This window comes from Scyliorhinus torazame, chromosome 3 (assembly GCF_047496885.1).
Source record: "Scyliorhinus torazame isolate Kashiwa2021f chromosome 3, sScyTor2.1, whole genome shotgun sequence".
NCBI lineage: Eukaryota > Metazoa > Chordata > Chondrichthyes > Carcharhiniformes > Scyliorhinidae > Scyliorhinus > Scyliorhinus torazame.
In genome coordinates this window covers 98,934,174-98,959,606 of record NC_092709.1, presented here as the reverse complement: position 1 = coordinate 98,959,606, position 25,433 = coordinate 98,934,174, and the positions used below count along the sequence as shown (strand labels likewise).

The 25,433-nt window shown below is 41.6% G+C and overlaps 1 protein-coding gene and 1 long non-coding RNA gene across 11 annotated transcripts in view; one reads left to right on the top strand and one right to left on the bottom strand.

The window, feature by feature from the left end:
* The window catches only part of arfip1 (ADP-ribosylation factor interacting protein 1 (arfaptin 1)), a 278,354-nt gene that overhangs the window by 110,698 nt on the left and 142,223 nt on the right, over nt 1-25,433 (top strand). For 6 of the 10 annotated variants that reach the window (XM_072496042.1, XM_072496038.1, XM_072496047.1 and 3 more), the window contains one exon: nt 20,526-20,627. In XM_072496042.1, coding sequence (XP_072352143.1) covers nt 20,535-20,627 — 93 coding nt within the window. In that variant the 5' untranslated portion in view covers nt 20,526-20,534. The remainder of the gene's footprint in view (nt 1-20,525; nt 20,628-25,433) is intronic. The other 4 variants (XM_072496046.1, XM_072496045.1, XM_072496044.1 and 1 more) reach the window with 1 other exon arrangement.
* Nucleotides 15,657-25,433, bottom strand: part of LOC140408608 (uncharacterized) — a 205,094-nt gene continuing 195,317 nt past the window's right edge. The window contains exons 3-4 of the long non-coding RNA XR_011940151.1: nt 20,352-20,446; nt 15,657-15,739 (exon numbers count right to left, since the gene is read on the bottom strand). This is a non-coding gene — a long non-coding RNA (uncharacterized lncRNA). The remainder of the gene's footprint in view (nt 15,740-20,351; nt 20,447-25,433) is intronic.

The window sequence follows — 25,433 nt, the reverse complement described above, 5'->3', positions numbered from 1 at the left end:
ATATAATAAGGTCGCACAAGCAGCAATGTGATAAAGAGCAGATTATCTGTTTAAGGATGTTGATTGATGGATAAATATTTGCTAGGAACCAGGTGATAATACCCTTGTTCTTCAAAGTAGTACCATGGGATCTTTTACATCCACCTGAGAGCAGACAGTGCCTTGGTTTAATGTTTGATGGCACCTCAATCAGTGCAGCAGATGCTCAATACAGAAACTTTTGACTAAATATCTCCATCTTCCCTGCTCTAAACTGAATAATTCCACCTTCTTCTGTCTCTCCACATAACTGAGGTCCCTAATCTATTGTGGTATCTTTCTGGTAAATCTCTTAGACATTCTTTTTAGGGCCTTGACATCATTCCTAAAGTGTTTTAAAAAAGATTTTCCTTGCGTGATATTCAATTCCTATTGGTAAAGCCAAGGATCCACTATGCTTTTTAACCAGCCTTCTTGATTAATGCTGCTTCTTTCAGAGATTTGTGTCTGCACCCCAGATCTCCAGGTCTCTGCTCCTGCATTTAAAATGGTGCCATTTAGATTTTTTTGCCTTTCTTCATTATTCCAACCAAAATTTAAACTTCACAATTCATTTGCCTTGTGCCTGCCCATTTCACTGGTCTGTCTCTGTCCTCTTGAAGTCTGTTAGCATCCTCCGCTTTTACAACACCTGCAAGCTTTGAAATTATGTCCTTGTTATCCCAGTCCAGGACATATGTATCAAAAAGAGCAGAGTTCTTCAATATTGTTCCCAAGGGAACACCAGTGTATACATCCCTACAGTGTGAAAATCAATCTCCCTGCTTTCTATCTCAACCAATTTCTTACCATGCAGCCACTACCTCTTTAAATCCATGGGCTTTAACTTTGCTAAATCGGTTATGTGGTACTTTTGTCAAAAACCTTTTGAAGATCCGTATGCATACGTTAATTGTACTACCCTCCCCAATCCTCTCTTGCTGCTTCAACAAATAACTCAACAAAGTTAGTCAGATGATTTTCCATTAACAAATTCTACTTGCTTTCATTTATTAGCTCAGACATTTGGAAATGCAACTTTATTTTGCCCCTGAATATTGTGTCTCAAGGTTTCCTAAGACTGACATTGAGCTGACTGACTTGATGCTGCCATTTTTTTCTTTCTTTTCCTCTTTTTTTCTCTGAACACTGGTGCAACATTTTCAGTCCCCCTATCCTCTGGCATGAACCCCATCATTGGAAGATTGTTGCCATCGCCTTGTAATTTAGACACTTAATTCCCTAAATAACCGAGGATCCATCGCATCCCATCCTGACCAGATGACGATTCTACTAAAGGACTGCCGAACCTATTTTCCTCTTTTCCTAATTTTGTCCTATCTCGTATGGTAACTGCCTCTCCTTTATTGAGATAAAGGCAGCATTCCCTTTTTCTAGTGAAGGTGGATGCAGAGCACTCATTTAGAACTTTAGCCATGACCTCAGCCTCCATAAAACCTCTTTTCAGTGCCTAATTAGCTCACCTTTCCTTTGAACATGTTTCTACTATTTATAAAGTATTTTGCATTTTCTTTTATGTTAGCTACTGATCTATTCTCATGCTCTCTCTTTACATAGATACATGGGAGATAGGAGCAGGAGGAGGCCTTTTGGCTGTACGAGCCTGCTCCACCATTTATTACGATCATGCCTGATCATCCAACTCAATAGCCTAATCCTGCTTTCTCCCCATAGCCTTTGATCCCATTCGCCCCAAGTGCTATATCTAGCCACCTCTTGAATATATTCAGTGTTTTAGTATCAACTATTTCCTGCGGTAATGAATTCCACAGACTCATCACTCTTTGGGTGAAGAAATGTCTCCCCATCTCTGTCTGAAATGGTTTACCCTGAATCCTCAGACTGTGACCCCTGGTTCTGGACGCACCCACCATTGGGAACATCTTCCCTGTATCTACCTTGTCTAGTTATGTTAGAATTTTATAAGTCTCTGTGCGATCCCCCTCATTCTTCGAACTTCAGCGAGAACAATCCTAACCTTGTCAATCTCTCCTCATGTGACAGTCCCACCATCCCTGGAATGAGTCTGGGAAACCTTCGCTGCACTCCCTCGAGAGCAAGAATATCCTTCCTCAGAAAAGGAGACCAAAACTCTGCACACTATTCTAGATGTGGCCTCACCAAGACCCTGTATAATTGCAGCAACACGTCCCCGCAATGAAGGCCAAGATACCATTAGCCTTCTTTACCGCCTGCTGCACCTGCATGTTACCTTCAGCAACTGGTGCACAAGGACACCCTGGTCCTGCTGCACACTCCCCTCTCCCAATTTACAACCATTCAGGTTGTAATCTGCCTTCCTGTTTTTGCTTCTAAAGTGAATAACCTCAAACTTATCCAAATTATTCCGCATCTGCCATTGATTTGCCCACTCGCCCAACCTGTCCAGATCATGCTGTAGGATCTCTGCATCCTCATCACAGTTCACCCTCCCACCCAACTTGGTATCATCTGCAAACTTTGAGATGTTACTTTGCACTTGCAGTTATTCCCATTTTTAGTTCTGTTTTGGAGTTTATATATTAAGCTTAGTTCTCTACTGTACTATGAACCATATATTTGTTTATAATCCACCTTCATTTCACTCCTGTATCTTTAGTATTCCAGAAAGCTGGAGCTTTGGATGCTGTCTGTTCTGTACCTGAATTAAAGTAAGTAAATTCGCCATGGTCCCAGATGACCAGAGGCTGCTTTCCCCTTTGAGAGGAAGAGAATGATCACCTCTTTGAAGACCTCCCATTGTTCAGTCACCATTTTGTCTAATTTTTGATTCCAATCCATCTGGGCCAGACCCTTTTCAACTTCCCGAAGGTAGCACTCCTGCTGTTAACTATTTTATGCTTAATCATTTGTCTTTCGTCTTTTAGTTCTATGACTTTGTTCCTCTCTTGATCTTCAAAACTAACAGTAGCCATTATAACACAGTTGAGAAAGGTTGTCATATGATCCTGGATGCACATAGATTTTTTTAACTGCTTATATGCTATTGCTACTGGTACAATTCCTGTGGGAACAGAGAACATTTAAAAATAAATTAGAACTTTGAGCTAATAGCTGAACAGATGGCACAAGATTTCATGTTTTAAGATGTTCATTTAACAGACTAAAAGTGCTATTAATGAAAAACTATGTGAACAACTTCTACTTTAAACAACAAAACAAAACTTTGAAAACAAAACCTGCTATCAGGTGTACATTATACTGTCCTTTAAATAGAGATTCGATTCTCTCAGAATCTGTCCAGAATGATTCTTAGTTTGTGAAATATGCTTCTAATCTTTCCCTTTCCCAGTATGGAAACATTTGCTTCCAGAACTGTCTTTCATGGCACATGTTTTCCTGGAGTCTTCTCTCTCTACCCAAAGCTAGGCAAATCCTCCAGCTTCAATGTTAACTCTCCACGAATTTTCCAATTTGATTCAAGCTTCCACCTGCTTTCCTGTGCAGGGAACCACAGCTTTTTGCTATCAATAGCTGGATCCCTTTCCTGGATCCTGGCAAACTAACTATGCTGTAGGTTTTCCGGGCTATCTTAGAAATCCTTTCCCGCCCAAGCCAATTTCCATGGCAACGTGAATCACAATGTATATCAGGGTAGGAATACTGATTCGCTATCTTTGAGAGTCCAACTTAATTGCATCTCGAGTCTAAATGGACGGTTTAAAGCACAACTGTTTACAACCCAACATTGTCATCCCTTTGGAGGCATAGCACGCAGTCTACTTCCATTGTCTCCAAGTATATGCATCTTGGACCATCTTCCCTGTAAAACAATCTTGATCCTGTTTAATCTCTAACAATCAAACCAATCAAGTCATATGGTCATGTTTTCCCTTGAAGTCACAGTCCCAAAACCTAACAATTTTTTATAAAACTTATAATTATAACATTGTTGAACTAAAGGGGTCACTGCCAATCCAAAATGAGACAAAATGCATCATCTCTGACATATACTTCTATTTCTAGCCAAAGTGAGAAAACAAGTTCAGATCGTGACAAAAGAACAGTTAAATTCCAAATGCCCTGAACCTTTGTTTACTTAATAGTCTGGATTTTCTCTCAGTGGCAAGAAGGAATGGATTTTGTAATTCACCTCAGATACAACAGTCCACAGACTTTTCATAGGTTTGGGCTTGTCAGCAGGAACTTCTACTAACCCAGTGCTTTCTCCAGAGAGACTATGGTGTCTGAACAGAACTAACAATATTGAGTACCCTCACATAGAATCTAAACTAGGAGGTGAAAAAGAGGGCAAATCCAAATTTTGTTTGAATCATGAACAAGTAGTGAAATAAAGATTAGGTAATATAGCTGAGATTAAGGATGAAAAATAAGAGACAAACGGGGAAAGGTTTTCAAAAATGCAATATTAGTTTTCTTTTGAGGGAATGAGATTATATATTTGTAAAATAGTTTTTCAGGCTCGTCTGTCTTTGGTAATTATCAGTACCCTGTTTAAATCTCACTCCTAAAATTATCTATCCTAGCATTTTCAGACTTTTTTATTGCAGAACCAGTATGTAGGCACCCCAGGTTCATTATAGTGATCTTTGCGTCAAATCATAGATTTCATAGAATTTACAGTGCAGAAGGAGGCCATTCGGCCCATCGAGTCTGCACCGGCTCTTGGAAAGAGCACCCTACCCAAGGTCAACACCGCCACCCTATCCCCATAACCCAGTAACCCCACGGGCAATTTTGGACACTAAGGGCAATTTATCATGGCCAATCCACCTAACCCGCACATCTTTGGACTGTGGGAGGAAACCGGAGCACCCGGAGGAAACCCACGCACACACGGGGAGGATGTGCAGACTCCGCACAGACAGTGACCCAAGCCAGAATCGAACCTGGGACCCTGGAGCTGTGAAGCAATTGTGCTATCCACAAGGCTACCGTGCTGCCCCCTAATTGGCAAGCATCCCAAAAAGGATCCTGTGGCGGAACAGGTCTTTCTCACAGCAACGTCTTGCACTTCTGTGACTAACTTTGCATGTGTGGATGGCATTGGTTGCTGTCATATTTACCCACAAGAAAGGCGAGCGCTGGTGGTCTCACTGTTGTTATTACAGCGAAGGTACAGTGTCTGTGCTTCCTATTAGGCAGGTAACCTTTGTAACTGAAATCAATTTATGATCTTTCTTCATGCATGTTAAAATAACCATTAATGTTACACTTAAAGACAATGAACAGATTTCGCTAGTAATTCATTAACAGTTAAAAAAGTATTACATTTTGTTTGATTGCTGAAAGGTGCTGACTTTTTTTAGAAGCATCCATTTTATACGGTAACAATTTTAAAGCTTAACATTGCTCCCTTGTTTAGAAGGGGCAGCTTAATGCAAGCTTTTATGAGCTGAGATAGTGAGGGACTTTCACAACAAATTTTATGGCAGTTTAAAATGCTTACCATAACTGCAAGAAATTGAACAGTGACAGTATATTTGACCATTTGCACGTTCAACAGGTAGCTTTGTTCTGTCAATTGCTTTAAAAAATGTTTGACACCTGCATCGTTGATTATGCTACTTCTACTCTCGGAGTACAGTACACCAATTCTAGTTGTTTATGATGGATAGGATGACATTACTACTGGGGGTCAGCCCAATTATACTTCAGCATCATGTAATACTTGGAATATAATAAAATAAATCACATCTCCCGCTTTTTAAATCCATAAAAATGAGTACATGGTAATCACGAATCAGCCGTTATGTGCGGATCGTAAATGAGTCATTACTCAAAATGCTAATTTAAATACATGAATAATAAATAAAATGCATTATATGTTTGCAGCCATAAACTCTTTGGATCAGGAAAACAAATAAAATTAAAAGAGCAGCCTTTTAACACCAATAATTACCAAGGTTGCCTATTGCTTTCTCCATATCCAAATTGAATATTTCAAATAAATATCTTTAAATATTTCTGAATACTGAGCAATTATTGTTTATGAAGCACATGTTTTCTGTTTGATAACCAGCTTAATGGTTGACTAAAGAGCTTGAGGAAACTGAGCATATTTATCTTTGCATTTGTTTGCAACTTAACTTTTAATCGGTGATATTATCAGTGTAATTTTACTACACATTGCACATTTTTAGTGTTGGTGAGAATCATCTCTTTGATTTATATGGATCTTCATTTCCTGCCAACATTTCAGTATAAGAACATTACATAAGAAATGTCAACAGGAGACCATATGGTCGGTTGAACCTGCTCCACCGTTCAATACGATCATGGCTGATCTTCAGCGTCAATTCCATTTTACCATCCACTCCCCATATCCCTTGATTCCTTGAGAGACCCAAATCCTATTCTTGCTTCCTGTCCATTAACTAATCCTGCATCCATGCTAATATATTACCTCCCATTGCATGAGCCTTGTCTTGTGTGGCACCTTATTTATTGCATGTCTTTCAGAAATTCAAATATCTACTGGTTCCCCTTTGTCTACCATACTAGTTGCATCCTCAAAAAAACTTTGTCGAACTATGCTGAGTTTGTCTGATTAAACCATGTTTTTCTAAGTGCATTGTTAAGACTTAATGATCAATTCTAACATTTTTCCAATAACTGATGTCAGGCCATATCTTTTTATTAAAACAGTAAAAAATATATACAAGGCCAAACGGTACAAACACTAATTTTGTGCTGGAGAAACAGGGTACCTTCCCCTCAGTACCAATGTATGGGGAGGGGGGGCTAGGATTAAAACAGTTCATAACACAGTTGTACCAAAAAACAAATGGTACAAGGACTGAACTTTGCGCTGGAGAGACCAGATACTATCGCCTCTGTACTGACTTGTAGTTCCCAGTTTTCTCTCTTCCCTCCTTTCCTGAATAGCTGTGTTACTTTTGCTAACTTCCAATCTGTTGAAAATCTAGGGAATTTTTGGAAAATCAGAGCCAGCATATTCACTAACTCCGCAGCTAGTATATCAGCCATCAGATCCTGGGGATTTTAGTTTCTTCGGTATTTTTACTCTGTTGATATTAATTACGTTTTCTCACTTTCTTTAGTCCCTAGGGTACCGTCGGGTACCCTCTATTTCTACTGTAAAGGAAGACACAAAATATTTATTCAACGTCTGTCGTTTCCTCAGTCCACATAATTTCTCCTGTCTCTGCTTCTAAAGGACCAATGGGTACTTTAACGACTCCATTTTTTTCTATACTTGCAAAAGTTCTTACAATCTGTTTTTATATTGCTGGCCTTTTATATTCTTACACGTCTTAATCTAATACTATCTTTAACATCCTTAGTGAGCCATGGATTGCTGAGTTTTGATCTCTCAATGAAAAGTATTTTTATGAGCATTTTGAACTGTGTTTTTAAGTCTTTCCCTCTGTTTATTGACTGCCGTACCTCTTAGTCTGCTTACACAGTCAACCTTAGCCAACTCTCCCCTCATATCTGTGATTAGCCTTTTTTTAAGTTTTAAGAATCTTGTTTGTAAATGGAGCATGTAGCTTTTCAACTTAATATGGGGTGGGATTCTCCACCGGCGTGATTCTCCATTTTGCCGGCGCCCGGGGGGTTCCCGACGGCAGCCCCACAATGAGAAACCCCATTGACCGGCAGTCGTAACGGAGAATCCCGCCGGCGGGTCGAGGCAGAAAAATGCCACGGCGGGGCGGAGAATCAGCCCATGATATTCAATCATATTATGATGACATTTTCCCAGTGGATCTTTTACTGTGAGATTACTAATTCACCCTGTCTCTTACTGGATCTAGCTTTATTCCTTTTGGTTCCACAACATATTGCTCTAGGATATTGTCACAAAAGCATTTGACAAACTTATTTTCGAGATCACCTTTGCTAACTTGATTCGTCCAGTCTAAATGAAGATTAAAGTGCCCCACGCCTGCCCCATCCCTGTTTTACATTGTCTTAGTTCCAATAATTTCTTGTTTAATGCTCCAGCTAACAATATAACATTTGTTAGGGGCCTCAACACTATTTCCACCAGCGGTTTCTGACCCTTGCTCTTCCTAATCTCCACCCATACTGATTCTACTTCCTGATCTTCTGAGCTAAGATCATTTCAAACCGATGAAAGGTCATCAACCTGTTTCTTCCCACAGAGACTGCCTGATCTGCTGAGTATTTCCAGCATTTTTTATTATTTCCTTTCTCACTAATGTCATTATTGCCATCATTAACAATTAGAGATACCCCTCCTCCTTTTCCATTTTGCCTCTCTTTTTGAGATGTTGTGCACCCTACAATATTTGTTTCCCATTTTGGTCATCTTGTAACAATGTTTCCGTAATGGTGATTAGATCTGAACCATTTAACTCTATTTGTACCATCAGTTCATCTGTCTTGCCATAGAGGAAGTGCAGTGAAGATTCATCAGACCAGGCATTTTCAAAGTGGGGGTCGCAGGCGGGTATCGGGAAAGTCGCAGAACCGTCCATCGCAACGTTCCTGAATGCGTGAATTCACGCGCAACAGCCGCAGCAGCTGGCTTTTAACGTGGCTTTGAAAATGACGGCCACGACCATATAAAAAAATGCGGGCACACTGCGCATATGTGCCCGCTTATCAGCACACATGCACAGAACCCAGCGAGAAGCACCGCCTCCTCCGACGTCTGCGTGCGGACACAGGAGAAGATTTTTAAAAATTCAATGTAATCTTCCTGCCTGAAGCCAGGCAGAGAGCAGGCCACGCGCCCCAAACGCTGACATTATGTGCTTTGGGCGCGATTGCGATTCCTCCATTTTGTCAGCAGCAAACAAATAAAATTTAAAATAGATTGTTTTGTTATAAGGAAGAAAGGGTCAGAGACACAAACAGGCCAGGATCTCACAACTAAACCTGCTGGAGAGAAGTGGCTCAGGAGAATCCACAGCAGGACAAAGCAGTGGTGGTGTGAGCTGTTCGGGAGGGCCCAGAACATGACAAAGCAGTGCTGATGTGAGTTCCAGGGCCTTTGTTGAACAGACCATTAAGAAGAAGCTGAAATCAGGCACAAAGCAGTATAAAGACAATTTTTTAAGGTATTGATTTATTAATTGTGCCAATTTCGGCCGGTGTGGGTGGCGAAGGTCGTCCGGGGTGGGTGGTGAAGGTTGGCCGGTTGGTAAAAATGGGTCCCTGGAAGAAAAGTTTGAAAAACACTTAATCAGACTGCTTTCTGGGTGGTAGGATTGTCATATGAGGAGAGTTAGGTCGACTGGGCCTTTATTCATTGGAATTACAAAGAATGAGAGCGGATCTCATTGAAACGTATCAAATTCTGACAGGGCTCGACAAGCTAGATAAAGGTATGTTGTTTTCTAAGGCTGGAGCGATGGGGGGGGGTCTAGATCAAGGGATCACAGTCTCGGGATACGGCATAGGCCATTTAGGACTGAGATGGGGAGAAGCTTCTTCACTCAGAGGGTAGTGAAGCTGTGGAATTCTCTACCACAGAGGGCTGTGGAGGCCAAGTTACTGAATATATTTAAGAAGGAAATAGATTTCTAGACTCTAAAGGTATCAAGTAGTATGGGCAGAGTGCGGTAGCATAGTGGTTAGCACTGTCGTTTCACAGCTCCAGGGTCCCAGGTTCGATTCCCGGCTTGGGATACTGTCTGTGCGGAGTCTGCACGTTCTCCCCGTGTCTGCGTGGGTTTCCTCCGGGTGCTCCGGTTTCCTCCCACAGTCCAAAGATGTGCAGGTTAGTTGGATTGACCATGCTAAATTGCCCTTAGTAAAGGGTTGGGTGGGGTTGCGGAGATGGGGTGGAGGTGTAGGCTTAAGTGGGGTGCTCTTTCCAAGGGCCGGTGCAGACCCGATGGGCTGAATGGCCTCCTTCGGCACTGTAAATTCTATGATGATAAGTATGGTGTTGAGATGGAGGTTCCACCATGATCATATTGAATGGCAGAGCAGGCTCAAAGGGCCAAATGGCTACTCCTATTTTCCATGTTTCTGTGTTATTGTGAATGCTTCATCCATTCTGATAAAGAGCTTTTAATTTTATTTTTTTACTACTATTCTCAGCATGAATCTTACTCTCTAATGTATTATTTCTGTTAAACTCTCTGCAGCTTCTTGTCCCATTTTGCTTGTCTTTACCCACATCACTACACTGTTCTATTGCTTCAGCTTTTCTCTTTGGATTTTTAAATCTCCCTTCACCTGAACCCCATTTGTTACCAATCTCCTGGTTATATGATTAACCAGGGAACTGGTCTTAATCCAGTTTAAGTGGAGCCCATCTCATTACAATAACTCCCTCTTTCCCGGGTACTGGTGCCTGTGCCCCATGAATCGAAATCCCTTCCCCAAACTGCTCCTTAGCTATGCGTTTAATTTTCTGATCTGCCTGACCCTATGCCAATTGGTACATGGCTCAGACAGCAATCCAGAGATGATCATCTTTGAGGTTCTGCTTTTTAATTTGGACCCTAACGCCATAAGCTCACTCAGCAGAGCATTATTCTTTATTCTATCTATGTCGTTGGTTCTTATGCAAACCAGTGACAACTGGGCCCTCCCACTCCAAAAGTTATTCTCCAGTCATTAACTATATAGCAAGAACGTTATTTATTTTTTATAAATTTAGAGTACCCAGTTTTCCCAATTAGGGGGCAATTTAGCGTGTTCAATCCACCTAGCCTGTACATCTTTGGGTTGTGGGGGCGAAACCCACGCAAACACTGGGAGAATGTGCAAACTCCACACGGACAGTGACCCAGAGCCGGGATCGAACCTGGGACCTCGGCACCGTGAGACTGCAGTGCTACCACTGCGCCACCGTGCTGCCCAGCAAGAACATTATTTATTTATTTTTTAAAAAAAAAATTTTTTAAGAGTATCGAATTCTATTTTTCCAATTAAGTGGCAATTTAGCATGGCCAATCCACCCACCCTGCACATCTTTTTGGGTTGTGGGGGTGAGAACCACACAACTCAGGGAGAATGTGCAAATTCCACACAGACAGTGACCCGGGGCCGGGATCGAACCCGGGTCCTTGGCGCCGTGAGGCAGCGGTGCTAACCACTGCTGCCCCTCAGAGGAACTCTTGGATCAAACCACTTACTGCTCTGCTCAAACCAAACCTTTTGAAAATGTACCAGTTCTGGATATTCTTGCCAGAGGCAAAACAAAGGAATCAATAAAGATGAACCGCATTTTGGCAGGTCCCTATTATGAAGAAGAACTGAAGAAACATGGGCTCCTGATAAAAGACGTCTGAAAGGTGAACTGAGAGATGTACAAGATTGTAAATGGTATGGAAAAGGTGAATCTGATCAATTATTTCAAAAGAAATTACAAGGCTAGACAAGACAAATTTAGGACTCGTATCAGGAAAGATTTCTTCAAAGGAAGAGTGATCAGTCTCTGGAATGGGCTCCTGGATAGTGCACTGCAATTGGAATCTTTCGAATCTTTAGGAATGATTGGACGCTGGAATGGGCGACTGTTGTTAGGTTTATTCTGAATAAATGTTTGAAGATGGGCTGAATGGCCTTCCACGTCTCCAATCATCTTGTGTAATGTTGATGACTTTTCTTCCTCTGGTGCTGGTCTTGTTCTTACACTCATCATGGTGAATTACTTACGCTCATCATGGTGAATTGCAAGAAAATATCTCCAGTTTTCCCCCACATATTTCTCTTCAAATATCCCTTCCCCTTTTATTTTATTCCTGCAATAATTCATCACCTAAAATTCTGCTCTCCTGATACCAGATTTCTTAGTTTCTGTTGCCTGTTCTGTCTACATTGTGACTAAAACTAAAACTTGAGAACACAAACCCCAGATGTTCCTCCACTTCAACTTGGTTTGATTGCTTCCTCCATTAGTTAGGAGTAAATCCAGTGATGCCTTCCTCCAAGTGTTTTTTTTACTGTTATTTAAATACATGTCTTGATGTACATCAATAAGCTCTTTCATGCATACAGATTGTGTCTTATAGTAAGTACACCTGAATGTCACAGATTTGGGTTCGTAAAATAACTGTTAAAAGTTCATAATGAAACCCAAAGTAGTAGAGGAAGAGAAAGTAACTTGATACCAACCAATGTAAACAAATAATGTTTAGAAAGAAAATCTGGTGTTGCTTTAACTTAAATTACTGGAGGGGATTTATGCTGCTGTCCACATTCCCAATAACCCACTGCAAACATCTTAGATTTTGGTACAGGTGTGTGCTGGCAATTTAAAATGTAATTTGGCAGCTAACTTATTCAGCAGCTTCAAACATTATTTGCCTTCCTTCACATACTGCAGAAGTTGTATTTTTGCCTGTGGCCAGAACTTCCTGAAAAGCTGCTATTGTGCTTAAATTAAAATCTTTTCTTGAAGAGAATGGATTCTTATTTACCGAACATTATAATCTCACTTTGATTTACGCTGGTCAGGAAGAGTAAAATCTTTATTACTTTATGCAACAGTGCACCCAGCTCACACAGTTTTACTTTTATGGAGCTTGTAATATATTTGGACAACAAACTCATTCTCTTTTCTACCTTCCAGGCCCACCCAAAGAGACTGTGAGCCTATTCCCAGCCTTTTTTTTGGCATTGCGGAACCTCCTTTGATTAGCAAACACCATCCCACTTTGTTTTCTTCTCTATTGTTTTGGGAGTACATGTGATCCTGTAGATGTGTTCCCACTGATCATCATCTAGGCAGGTTTAGTGACTCTTGATATCTATTAACTTTGTTATTTACCAGCACATCCAACTCTCCCATTGTATTTCTTGTCTTGCTGATATCTCTCTAAAAACAGCTTGGTTCATTTCATTTTGTCTGAGCTTTATCCATATTATTTCTTCCTTATAATTGATTCAGGTGTCCTTTTCGCTTTAGTGCCTAGTTTAAATGTTTGCCAGTCTTTGAAACTATGGATGAGATCTGAATTGACAAACAGCCTTCATGTTGATCGTGTCAATTAATGTGCACAGTGCTTGCTTAAACCTCATACATGTGTAATTTTTTCCTGTTTTGAAGAAAGATCACAGATCTGAACATTATCTCTGTTTCTTTCTGTACAGATGCTGCCAGACCTGCTGAGTATTCCCAGCATTTTCTGTTCATTTCAGATTTCTAGCATCCGCAGTTTTACTTTTGTATTGTATATGTAGGTTATTCCACTCCCCGCATAAATAGAACCATTCTCTTCTGGTATTAGCACTCTGATACTGCAAGGGAAGATAATTAAAAGCAAAATGAACTATATACCTGGAGAAGGGGGGGCGGTATCATATTTCTAACCCTTTTCAGTTCTGGAGAAGGGATGAGTCGACTCGAAACATTAACTGTGTTTTTCTCTCCATAGATGCTGCCAGAACTGCTGAGTTTATCCCACATTTTCTCTGTTTATTATATAAGGGAAAAGAATTGCCTGTCAACGTAATATTCTTTGCAGTAGTTTAAGAAAATCTCTTTGTGATGGCGAGATTCCTTTTCCAATGATAGTGTTTGCAGTTTGCTAATTTAGAACGAAAGCTCTGGCTCAGTTGGGAGCACTGTTGCCTCTGAGTCTGTGGGTGTGTGTTCAAGACTCAGTCTTTGATATGAGCACAAACATCTCGGCTGCCAGTCCACATGAGTGCTGCACTGTCAGAGATGCTATCGTTAGGATGAAATATTAAAGAAACCAAGGTTCTGTCTACCCTCTCAGGTGGATGTGAAAGATCCCATGGCCCTAGTTTGAAGGAGAACAAAGGAATTATCCCTGCTGTCCTGGCCAACATTTATTAACATTACAAAAACAGATTTTCTTTTTAGTCATTGCCACATTGCTATTTGTGGGAGCTCGCTGTATGCAAATTCATTACCATTTTCTTAGATTACAACAGTGAGTACACTTGGCAGCAAAGTGCTTTGGGATGTCCAGTGATTGTGAAAGACTCTACAAAATGCAATTCTGCCATTCCTTACAAACCGAAGAACGTAGTGAGGAAAGCTTTAGAGCGTCCTTGTGATATAATTAATAGTACCTAAAGCCAGAGTGTTAAGTCATGCAAATAAGAAAATTTCAGGTTTTATTACACACTGTGCAGCCAGGGCTGCAATGAAGATGCTGCTTCTCAATCGAGAATATGAAGTGGAAGGATCGTCCAGGATTTACAATTCCGATTGCTGCCCAGTGACCACTTTGGGGAATTATAGGTGTGGGGAACAAAAACAGAAAATGCTGGAAGAACTCTGTTGATCAGGCAGCATCCACCAGGAGAGTCTGCTGAAGTGTCAGCCTTGGAATAGTGATAACATTCTCATAGCGTTAGAACTTTGTAGGTTCAATTACTATTATAAATGTGTGTGTGTGTCTCGCCTGAAGACAGGTGCTGTGCCGTGGGAAGAATCTGCATGTTCTAAAGGAGAGAAGGATAAATAAAGGGGTAGTTTTGGGATCCTGCTCAAAAACATGGTTTGAACAATGCAAGTTGTATTATTTCACATATGGGGGAAGATTTATTTTTTGTAGCTGTATTAAAGTCAGATCTATTTTCACCATTTCACTGCACCTATTGCACAGAACCTCCCATTATTATGATAATTTTCTATGCTTCGTTTCATTTTGTAAACTATTAGGTGATTATTCTAAATGAAATCCCTTGAGCAGAATTAATCATCTGTTTCAGAGGCGTGCATAGTATTGTGTTTTGTTTACAGTGTTAATGTGGACCAACTGAGTTGGAAAACAGATTGCTAGCTCAAGTTGTTCTGCTAAACACCCACATCATTATTTGCACGGTTTTAAAAGTAGTCCTTTCGGGTATTGTTGGAGAGAGAGAGGAGGAGGAAAACAAAGAGCACCCCACCAACCACCTTAAACATTCACTCCTTTCAATCGCGAAGCACAATGGCAGCAGCGGGTACCATCTACAAGCTGCACTGCAGCAACGCCCCATGGCTCTTTTAACAGCACCTTCCAAACCCACAACCTCCGCCTAGAAGGGGCAGCAAGTGCATGGGAACAACACCATCTTCAAGTTCCGCTCCAAGCCACACCATCGCGATTGGCTGTGGCAGAACTGCAAAGCTTAGATCTGATCCTTTGGTTTTGGGATCACTTAGCTCTGTCTATATCAAACTGCTTGCGTGTTTGGTTTGCATGTACTCCCATGGTGCAACTTCACCAGGTTCAGACCTCATCTTTGGGGATGCCCAGTGCTACTCCTAGCATATCCTCCTGCACTCCTCATTGAACCAAGGTCGACAGGGCTTTGTTTGCCGCTGTTGTTTCCAGTGGATAGGTCGATGCCAAGTGGTTCATCTGGTTTCATTCCTTGTTTGGTCTTTGTAGCAGTTTGACCTACAACAGAGTGTCTTTCTGAGCCATTTCAGGAGTTATTTAACAGTCAACCACATTCTTATCAGCAATTTGATTGTTAGTGCTTTTAAAATGAGGTGTATGGGAAAATGGGAGATTTGAATTGAAGTGTTTTTTACATGTCACCGATGAAGTTCCACACAAGTTATGTCGTTTTTAAAAATGATTTTACGAAGGGTTTTTCATATTATACAGAGCAAAGATGAGCGTGAACTTACACAGAAAATATATCCAACGGTTATCTTTCATTATATACATCGGTTGTCTTTCATTATACACATTGGTTACAATTTCTTGTTTTTCAGCAGGTGCTTACTTTTAGCTAGGTCCTCTCCCCCGCTTTCCTCCTGATTCCCCTGCTCCCTCGTCATCTGGCGTGTCTTCTTCTTTCCTGTTGGGGTGGCATAGCACTGCGCATATTGTTATGTGTTATGCATGGTTGGGCTCCATACCACTTTGTTCTCCTCCTCTCTCTCACCCCCCGGCTTATTGGCTACAAACAGGTCTTGGAACAAATGGGTGAATGGCTCCCACGTTTTGTGGAAGATCTCTTCCAACCCCCAAATTTAATTTTCTCCATTTGGAGAAATTCCGATAGGATAGACGGTCTGCAGCTTTAGGTGGAGCTGCTGATCGCCAGCCGGGCAGGATTCGCCACTGAGCGATTAAGGTGGCAAAGGCAAGGCCTTCGGCCCTCCTCCCCATAAAGAGATCTGCCTGTTCTGAGACCCCGAAGACTGCCACTCTTGGACATGGCTCCACCCTCATCCCCACCACCTTGGACATTGCCTTGAAGAAGGCTATCCAGAACCCAACAATCCTGGGGCAAGACCAGAGGATGTGGGTGGGGTTGGCCAGGCCTCTGTGGCACCATTCTCTTGTCCTCCACCTCCGGGAAGAACCTGCTCATTTGGTATCTGGTTAAATGAGATCTGTGTACCATGTTCAGCTGCACTTGGCTTAGCCTTGCGCACATGGAGTTGGAGTTGATACTGTGTACAGGTTTGCTCCAGAGTTCCCACCCTATTTCAAACCCAGGTCTTCCTCCCACTTTTCCCTGGTCTCATCCAGAGGCTGGTGTCCTAGTAGTTGCCCATACAGTTCACGCAGTGTCCCCACCCAAAGATATCTGCGTCCAGTAGGTCCTCTAATAGCGATTGTTGCAGTGGTCATGGTCCTTGTTTCCCTACATAAGAAGTTTTTGACTGCATATAGCTTGACTCGTTTCCCCCTGTCAGCTGGAACTTCTGTGTTGCTTCCTCTCATGTTATCACTCGTTATCTATATAGAAGTCCTTAACTGTCAGTGCCCCCCCCCCCCAATCCCGTCCCGCTTCCACCTTTTGAAGGTGGATCACTAACTTAAATTGGTGAGCTAGGTTTGATGAAACAGATCGAGTGTTTACAGCTTTATTAACCATCAAATCATCTCGTGGTTAATTTTGACGACTACTTAATATGCAAATGGCTAACTTTGCTAAGAGTTCTACTGTATCCTATCAGAATACTAGAACACAAAAAAAAGCCATTCAGGTCATTGTGCTCTTTGAAGGAGCTATCCATTTAGCCCCGTGTTCTTTCCTCACAATCTGAAACGTTTCCCTCGACCTCGGTGAGTGAAATGTTTCTCTTCCAGTGGCTGTGTAAATGAAGATTATGTATTCCATGTGATGGATGTGAATATAAATGCTAAATGGATCATTGTAAATTGTTTCTCTTTGTAAAGCATGGGGGCACCCAAATAAAAATTGACATTCTTTTCAGATATGCTTTCACAGTAAGTTTAAAAATTGCAGTGATTCTATTCTTCCAATGCACATCAGCACAAGCCTCTGTGGAGGATATAAAGATCCCGCTTGTAAATTTATTTCTGTGGAAATATCCTGTGCAAATCCCCCCTCATCCTTCTCAACCTGTTTGCAGCCTTTGACATAGATGAATATCATAATACAAGAAATAGAAACAGGAGTAAGCTATACTGGCCTTCTGGCCTGTTCTGCCTTTCAGTAAGATCTTGACTGGTCTTCTGCCTCAACTCCACTTTCCCACCCGCTACCCATACCCCTTGATTCTCTGACAAACCCAAAGTCTGTCTTTCTTAGCCTTGAATATACGAGATGATGGGACATCCACAAAGCTCCGGGACAGAGAATTCCAAAGTTTTACAACCCTTTGAGTCAAGAAATTTCTCCTCATCTCCATCCTAAATGATCGACATCTCATCCTGAGACTGCTTGACCACATCAGCCTTCTCTAGCGCCCCTCTCGCACTATTGTGTTTGGTGGGACTGTGCTCATTTAACTGCATTCTAATCTAGCTAATCGTAGCCAGATGATTACCTGCACTGGCTACTCATCCGGCTCAGTTACTGCAGGTGGCTCCCAAAGATCTGCTCTTGGCCCCACCTCCTGTTTCTCGTCTACATGTTGCTCCTCAGCGGCATTGTCAAAAACAGTGTTAGTTTGTCTTATGCACGCTGGTGACAGCCTGCTGTACCTCACCACTAATTCTCTCAATTCTTCCACTGTCTCTAAATTATCAGACAGCTTGTCAGATATCCAGTGCTAAATTTTACTAATTTGTGTTGGTAAAATTGAAGCACCGCATTTGGTCTCTGGCACAAACTCTACTCCCTTGCTATTTTTCAACTTCCCGTCTTTGTTTTCAAGTTCCTTCATCTTTTCATCTGTCACAGGGGTGTAATTCCTTTCAGCCCACTCAAAGATATCTACACTTCTCTAATTCTGGCTTCTTGAGGACCCCTAATTTAATTCCATAGAATCCTTCCAGTGCAGAAGGAGGCCATTCGGCACATCAAATCTGCACCGGCCCTCTGAAAGTGTACCCCACCCAGGCCCAATCCCCTGTCCTATCCCTGTAACCCCACCTAAAAATAACCTTTATTAGTGTCACAAATAGGCTTACATTAACACTGCAGTGAAGTTACTGTGAAAATCCCCTAGTTGCCCACACTCCTGTCCCTATTTGGGTACACTGAAGGAGAATTCAGAATGTCCAATTCACTTAACAAGCATGTCTTTCAGGACTTGTGGGAGGAAACCTGAGCGTCTGGAGGAAACCCACGCAGACATGGGGAGAACGTGCAGACTCTGGACAGGGAGGGAGGGAGAGAAACAAAATGAGAGAGGGAGGATGGGAGAGAAACGAAACGGAGAGAGAGAGGGAGGGAGACAAACGAAACAGAGAGAGGGAGGGAGGGAGGGAGAGGAACAAAATGAGAGAGGGAGGGAGGGAGAGTGGGAGAAAAATAAAATGAGAGGGAGAGAAATGAAATGAGGGAGGGAGAGAAACAAAATGAGAGGGAGCGATGGAGACACAAAATGAGCACTGTAGCACAGTGATTAGCACTGTTGCTTCACAGCACCAGGGACCCAGGTTTGATTCCGACTTGGGTCACTGTCTGCGGATTTTGCATGTTCTACCAGTGTCTGCTCCGGTTTCCCCTCTCAAGTCCCGAAAGACATGTTTGTCAGGTGAATTGAACATTCTGAATTGTCCTCCGTGTCCCCAACAGGGGCCGGAGTATGCCGAATGGGGGCATTTCTCAGTAACCTAATTGCCGTATTAATGTAAGCCTACTTGTGACACTAATAAAGATTATTATAAGATCCCTGTGATGGAGCTTTAGACTTTTTATTCTTTTGAAAGTGCTTTATAAATGCAAGTTGTGGAAGCAGTCATAGTAATCCACGAGTAGATATTTACCAATGCGAATGGTTTCCTTTCTCCATCTGATGGTTTGAACAAGTTAGTGAAACTTCTCAGCTGTTTAAATTACAACAAGCCATTGCATACCGGGACTGGAAATCCAGCTTTAGCCGCCATTGAAAATCCAGTGAACGATCATTTGATGCCAAACAATCCACCTTCATTATTAATTCATGTGGATTATTTTTAAATTTGTGTAATAGCAATATTTAGAATTGTCACAGAATGGTCAGATGCTATTAGAATAAATATTGTTTTTTGCACAAGTAAAATCAAACTCATGTATTTTGTGAACCATGTTTGGGCAGCAACAAACAGAAAGGAAGAACCGGAAAGAATAGGGAACAGGGTTTTCTTTACAATTGAGACATTGAGTAGTCAAAGTGCTGTGAACCAGGAAGCAGGCTAGTTACAGAGGAGGTATTGAAGAAGCAACAGCGAGAGAGAGGCAGCCAACCTCTGGAAATAGCTCAGTTGGAGATGAAATGCTGAAGGCAAAAGCCAGTTTGTACAACGGAAAGTTGTTTTCTTCACTGAGCCAAAGTCGCTTAAGTGTGATAGTCACTGGCTAGATTTTACCAATAGATTTATTGTTGGTTTGGGAAATGGAGGGGGCTCAGTAATGAGTTTAGGATTACGGGGGAAACAGATACTTTTGGGTTTTCAGTTTTTGACGGACTAAGTGCTTACTTTTAATGTGCCAAAAGATAAGATTGTTCTTTGTAGTGTTTCATTATTTTTCTTTTACTTAAAGAAATACTTTTATTGTTGTTTAATGAAAGAGAGCTTTGAGTTCTCACTTTTTCCGCAGATGTTTTTCACCAATATCCAAAAACAACACCAGGCGAAACCAGTGTTTCATGTTGGAACACAATTTTAAAAAATAAATTTAAGAGTACCCAATTATTTTTTTCCAATTAGGAGGCAATTTAGCGTGGCAATCCACTTACTCTGCATATCTTTGGATTGTGGGGGTGAGACCCACACAAACACAGGGAGAATGTGCATGTTGGAACATTCTCATCGCATTTACTTGAAATTGAACATTTCCCATGAGTCATTTGAATTCTGTAGTCTACAAAATGTGCTCTCAAAGCAGTAGGAAGTCAAATATTGAATAGGATAATCAAGAATTGTTCATTTTTAAAAATTATGTCCAATAATTAATATTGTGATAATTTCTTTCCAAATATATGACCTAATCAAACCATTTAGGGTGAAAAGAGCTGTAACTGACAGCATGAAGTCAACTTTTAATGCTGTTGTAAATCTGCAGGAATAACTTGCACCAACCTGTCTTGTAGTATTCCCGATCCTTCACATTGCGGTTTTCCCAGCACTGCTTCAGACCCTTTTTGTTGAAAGGTTTGACTGCTTGCAGGGTCAACCTTTGAGAGCACAAAAATAATAGTCAACCTTGTCTAAATGTAAATAAAATTCCTAATCCAATTGATTTTGTTTTTAAAGGAATCTGAAATGGCAGAAGCGCCTGCTCGAGATTCTGCAGCTGAAATTCCTGTCACCAGTAATGGAGAAGTAAGTGATTCACAGGAGGAACATTTTAAGTGGGTATGGATAAAACATTTTTTTTGTACTTATTATCTCAGTATGATCATAACCTTAGCTGTATCCTAACCCAGCTAGTAGTTATGTTTTATCCTGTAGTAGGTTTGGGTCTGACCAAAATTCTTCAATGGGAATGATAAATCTGTTAGGTTTTATGGCTACGGCTGAATACTAATAGATGCCACTGATGCAGATAAACAACCTTAGCTCAGAAACTAGAGGGGGGTGAAATTGTACATTCTCTCCATCTCCTAAATGGAACACGATTGATCTTGCTGTGGCTTGTAAATTACTTGCATGTGGACTTCCAAAAGTACTGATGGTGTCCTGCTACTCCCACCAGGTATCCCAACTTAAACCCCCAAAAATGTGTTCTTCATAGAACCTAACGAGGCCGACAGGCATTTGATTAATACAAGGTGAATGAAATAAGGCTGACTGTTATCGTGTAGGCCTCAAAGTGATGTGGTATCTTTGTTAATTTGCTTTCAGTATACTGCATCATGGAATAAATACTGTTTTCAAAGAATATAATAGTTAAGTGGGGTGTAGAAAGGACTGTTCAGAGTAACATCCTTGAAGCGAGTGTGCAGAACATTCATTTTCAATTGGGGGACAAAAGTAACCAAAATTAATGTTAATATAATATGCATAACTGGCATATAAAGTATTTGTTGAGTGCCCAGTCTTTTCCAAGTAATTTAACAAAGTCTGCTGCTCATCCCGACTTGTCTATTGCAATGTGCAAATTGGTTGCCGTGTTTCTTATATTGCCACACTGACTAAACTTCAAAAGTACCTAATTGATTCCAAAGTGCTTTGATATGTTCTTGGGTTATAAAAGGTGCAACATAAATGCAAACCTTTATTTTTATTTTCCTGACTGACTTGCCTAACTTCCACCTTTTTTGTAAATTTGAGCACAATCAAAATGCTTTTGCCCACATCTATTCAACAGCAAGACAATGCCACCCCTGGTTATCATTAACACACTTTGGTTTCTGGGTCTACCAACTCTGATTTGCAGGTTTAAAATGCCTTATGCCTTCATTCCTTTCTCTCTCTGTAACCTTTTACAGCTTTACAACCCCTTTCTCCCCAGTCCCACCAGAGGTTCTTTTCTCTGTCCCTATCCTCTTGTGAGATCATCTTCCCCTGCCATACCATTTGCAGTCATGCCTTTGGCTGACCGGCTGCTGTTCTGCAATTCCCAAGAGGCTGATTTAGCACAGGGCTAAAGAGCTGGCTTTTAAAGCAGACCAGCAGCACGGTTCAATTCCCATACCAGCCTCCCCGAACAGGCGCCGGAATGTGGCAACTAGGGGCTTTTCACAGTAACTTCATTTGAAGCCTACTTGTGACAATAAGCAATTTTCATTTTCATTCCTAATGCCTCTGACTCTCCGTTTCCTCATCAAAGCCTCCTTAACTAACTCCTTAGCCCATCTAGTCTCTGCTCTTTTAACTTGACATCCATTTTTGTCTGATTATCTCTCAATTTTGCGTTTTTCCAAGTCGAAATTACATTTAAATTTTTATTGATTTCCAAAGCTGTAGAAATGAGGAGTTGATCAAATATCAAACTAATTAATAGTTTAAAACTCCTTTTTTTTGTGAAAGTAGTATCGCCGGGCAGAAAATTTCAAGTTTAGTCTAGAATCAAAGAAGGTGTGTAAGTTTATGTTGGACCTTTTGGCAAAAAACATAACAGCTGTTGACCTTTGGGCTGTTCATCATGGGGACCCAGGAAGTTAGGAGGTGTGCCATTCCTGGATCACTTCATATGTTTGACATTTAATAACCTAGTTCCTACATAATTTAACCAAGATACACAACTTGTAGATATTTATATGGGAGATTTCAGTCCTATGTTTGATGGATCATCCAACAGCCGCATTATAAACATATTCTAGCTTCCCAATATTGTCCTGTTGCTGGCACCATCAGCAGTGAGCTGCACCATCAGCAGTGAGCTGCACCATCAGCAGTGAGCTGCATTCCAGTGTGGAATGTTGAACATTACAATCAAGACTCAAAATAAAAGAGTGTATTTTAATAACTGTTTTCATCATACCGGATCTTTATCAGCTTTCTTGTCTGCTTTAATAATGGAAAAAGGTGATAAATTAAGTTGTTACTCTTAAGAGCTTGAAAATAGCAGTTTCCCTTAATGCCCTCTAAAATCAGGAACCAAATTGGATTATATCTTTAATGAAGTCAGATAACACCATACCCAGAACCAGAGGACTCTGCAGCTACGGAATGGCTTGTGAAAATGCTATCAGCCTGCAGGACAAGTTTGATCCAACAGCAAAAATAATTAATATCACAAAGCAGGAGGAATAGTGGGCCTAAGGTGGAGTTGCCATGGAAATAATGCCTGATCCACGGTGGCACAGTGATCAGCACGGCTGCCTCACGGCGCCAGGGACCTGGATTCAATTCCAGCCTTGGATGACTGTGTGGAGTTTGCACGTTCTCCCCGTGTCTGTGTGGGTTTCCTCCGGGTGCTCCGGTTTCCTCCCACAGTCCAAAGATGTGCAGGTTAGGTGGATTGGCCATTCTAAAAAAGAATAAATAGTGCTTGATCGAAGTAAAGTCAATGGTTAGTTGCACAGAAATCATTGAAAGAATAATGGATTTACCCCATGCGACACAGTACCCTTCCCCTCGTCACAGTGTTCAGAACACAGAGTAAATTTAGGTACCCTCACCTTTGACTAGTCCTTTGAGATTATGATGTGGAGACGCCGGCATTGGACTGGGGTGAGCACAGTAAAAAGTCTTACAACACCAGGTTAAAGTCCAACAGGTTTGTTTCGAATCACTAGCTTTCGGAGCACAGCTCCTTCCTCAGGTTAAGGTTCACCTGAGGAAGGAGCAGTGCTCTGAAAGCTAGTGATTCAAAACAAACCTGTTGGACTTTAACCTGGTGTTGTAAGATTCCTCTGAGATTAATAATTGCAATACACTAAACTTTATGTTCATTTTTACAACAATTTCCAAACCGGTATCCTGGGGTTCTTGATATCTATAGTATCATGATCTAAATAACTAATGGGATAGCTTGATTGGTACAGACTTGGACTAGCATGTGCTGATTCAGAAATGTAAAGACTTTACCTTTAATATCCTAAGTATGTAGTAATTTATTGATTGCACGTAAAATAATAGATTACGGGGAAGATATTTATATGTGGCTTCCAGCTTCTTAACAGGTTTGAATGTTTTAAATTGCTTGGGACCATAGGCTCAGATTATAGCCTATAATTCACTCCCTGATACAAATTGATTTCTTAGATAAAATGCGCTGGCAATAAAATTATAATTGTAGTGTTTACTGTTATGAGGATTTTCATTAGGATGGGCTACCTAGCGGATAGGATAACTGGGGCTGTAAATACGGCTGACGGGGAAGGAACAGAAACACAATTTTAAAAAACTCAGAAAAGAGATTGAAGGACAAACTCAAGGCTGGTATGAACGGCTAAAGATCAAATAAAGTCATAGAGCACGCAGGTAAAATAACAACACAAGAAAAACAAAGAGAGAAGAGAACTTGGAAAATAACTAAAAGCAATTTAAACTGTTGGTGCAGCAATGTACCTATTAATAAAAGCAAACCAGATGAACTGATGGCAATACTTGGAGGAGAGGATCCAGATATAATCGGGATGACTGAAACAAGGTTACATGGAGAACAAGATCGGCAACTAAATGTTGTAGGCTATAACACATCTTTCAAGAGAAAGCGGGAGGTGAGGTGGAGCAGCTATATGCATTAAAAATAACTGTCTATACAAATGAAAGGATGTAACTAATAATAACATAAATACAGAATCCATATGGATTAAGTTAAAGGATGAGGTTCACTCCCTTAATCGGGATATATCAATTACTATTCAAACCGTTTGCCATTGTGACCCCATTTGAAGCTTGAAAGTTACCCTGACCCAGAGTTGAGAGGGTAGGGGCAGAGGGCAGAGCAGTGGGAGGGGTAGAGGGCAGAGCAGTGGGAGGGGTAGAGGGGAGAGCAGGGGAGGGGTAGAGGGTAAAGCAGTGAGAACGGGGGAAGAGGGTAGAGCAGTGACAGCGGGAGAGGGGCGGAGGCCAGAGCGGGGAGGGATAGAGGGTAAAGCAGTGTGAGTGGGGGAGCGACAGCGAGCAGTGAGAGCAGGGGAGAGGGTAGAGCGGGAGAGGGGCAGAGGGCAGAGCAGTGAGAGCGGGGGAGGGGTAGAGGGTAATGCAGTGAGAACGGAGGAGGGGTAGAGGGTAGAGCAGTGAGAGCGGAGGAGGGGTAGAGCAGTGAGAGTGGGGCAGGGGCAGAGGGCAGAGCAGTGAGAGCTGAGGAAGGGTAGAGCGAAAGAGGGGTAGAGGGTAGAGCGGAGGAGGGGTAGAGGGTAGAGCAGTGAGAGCGGAGGAGGGGTAGAGGGTAGAGCAGTGAGAGCAGAGGAGGGGTAGAGGGCCGGATCCAGAGGCTTGATGGACCGGATACAGCGGCTTGGCGGGCCGGATCCAGCGGCTTGGTGGGCCGGATCCAGAGGCTTGGCGGGCCGGATACAGCGGCTTGGCAGGCCAGATTGTGGCCCACAGGCGATGATTTGGTCTCACCTGCTGTAACACATACTTTCTTCTTTTTAAAAATTAGAATAGTTTTTGCTCCTCAAGTTAGATGGTCTGAGCTGATTTAATACAGTATTGCTTGTGTCGATGTGCATAATAATGAGTTGTCACATTTTATTTTCAGCTTCACATTGCTAGTTGTTTCCACACAGACAGGGACAAGCTGGTGTATCATATGCCTTCAAA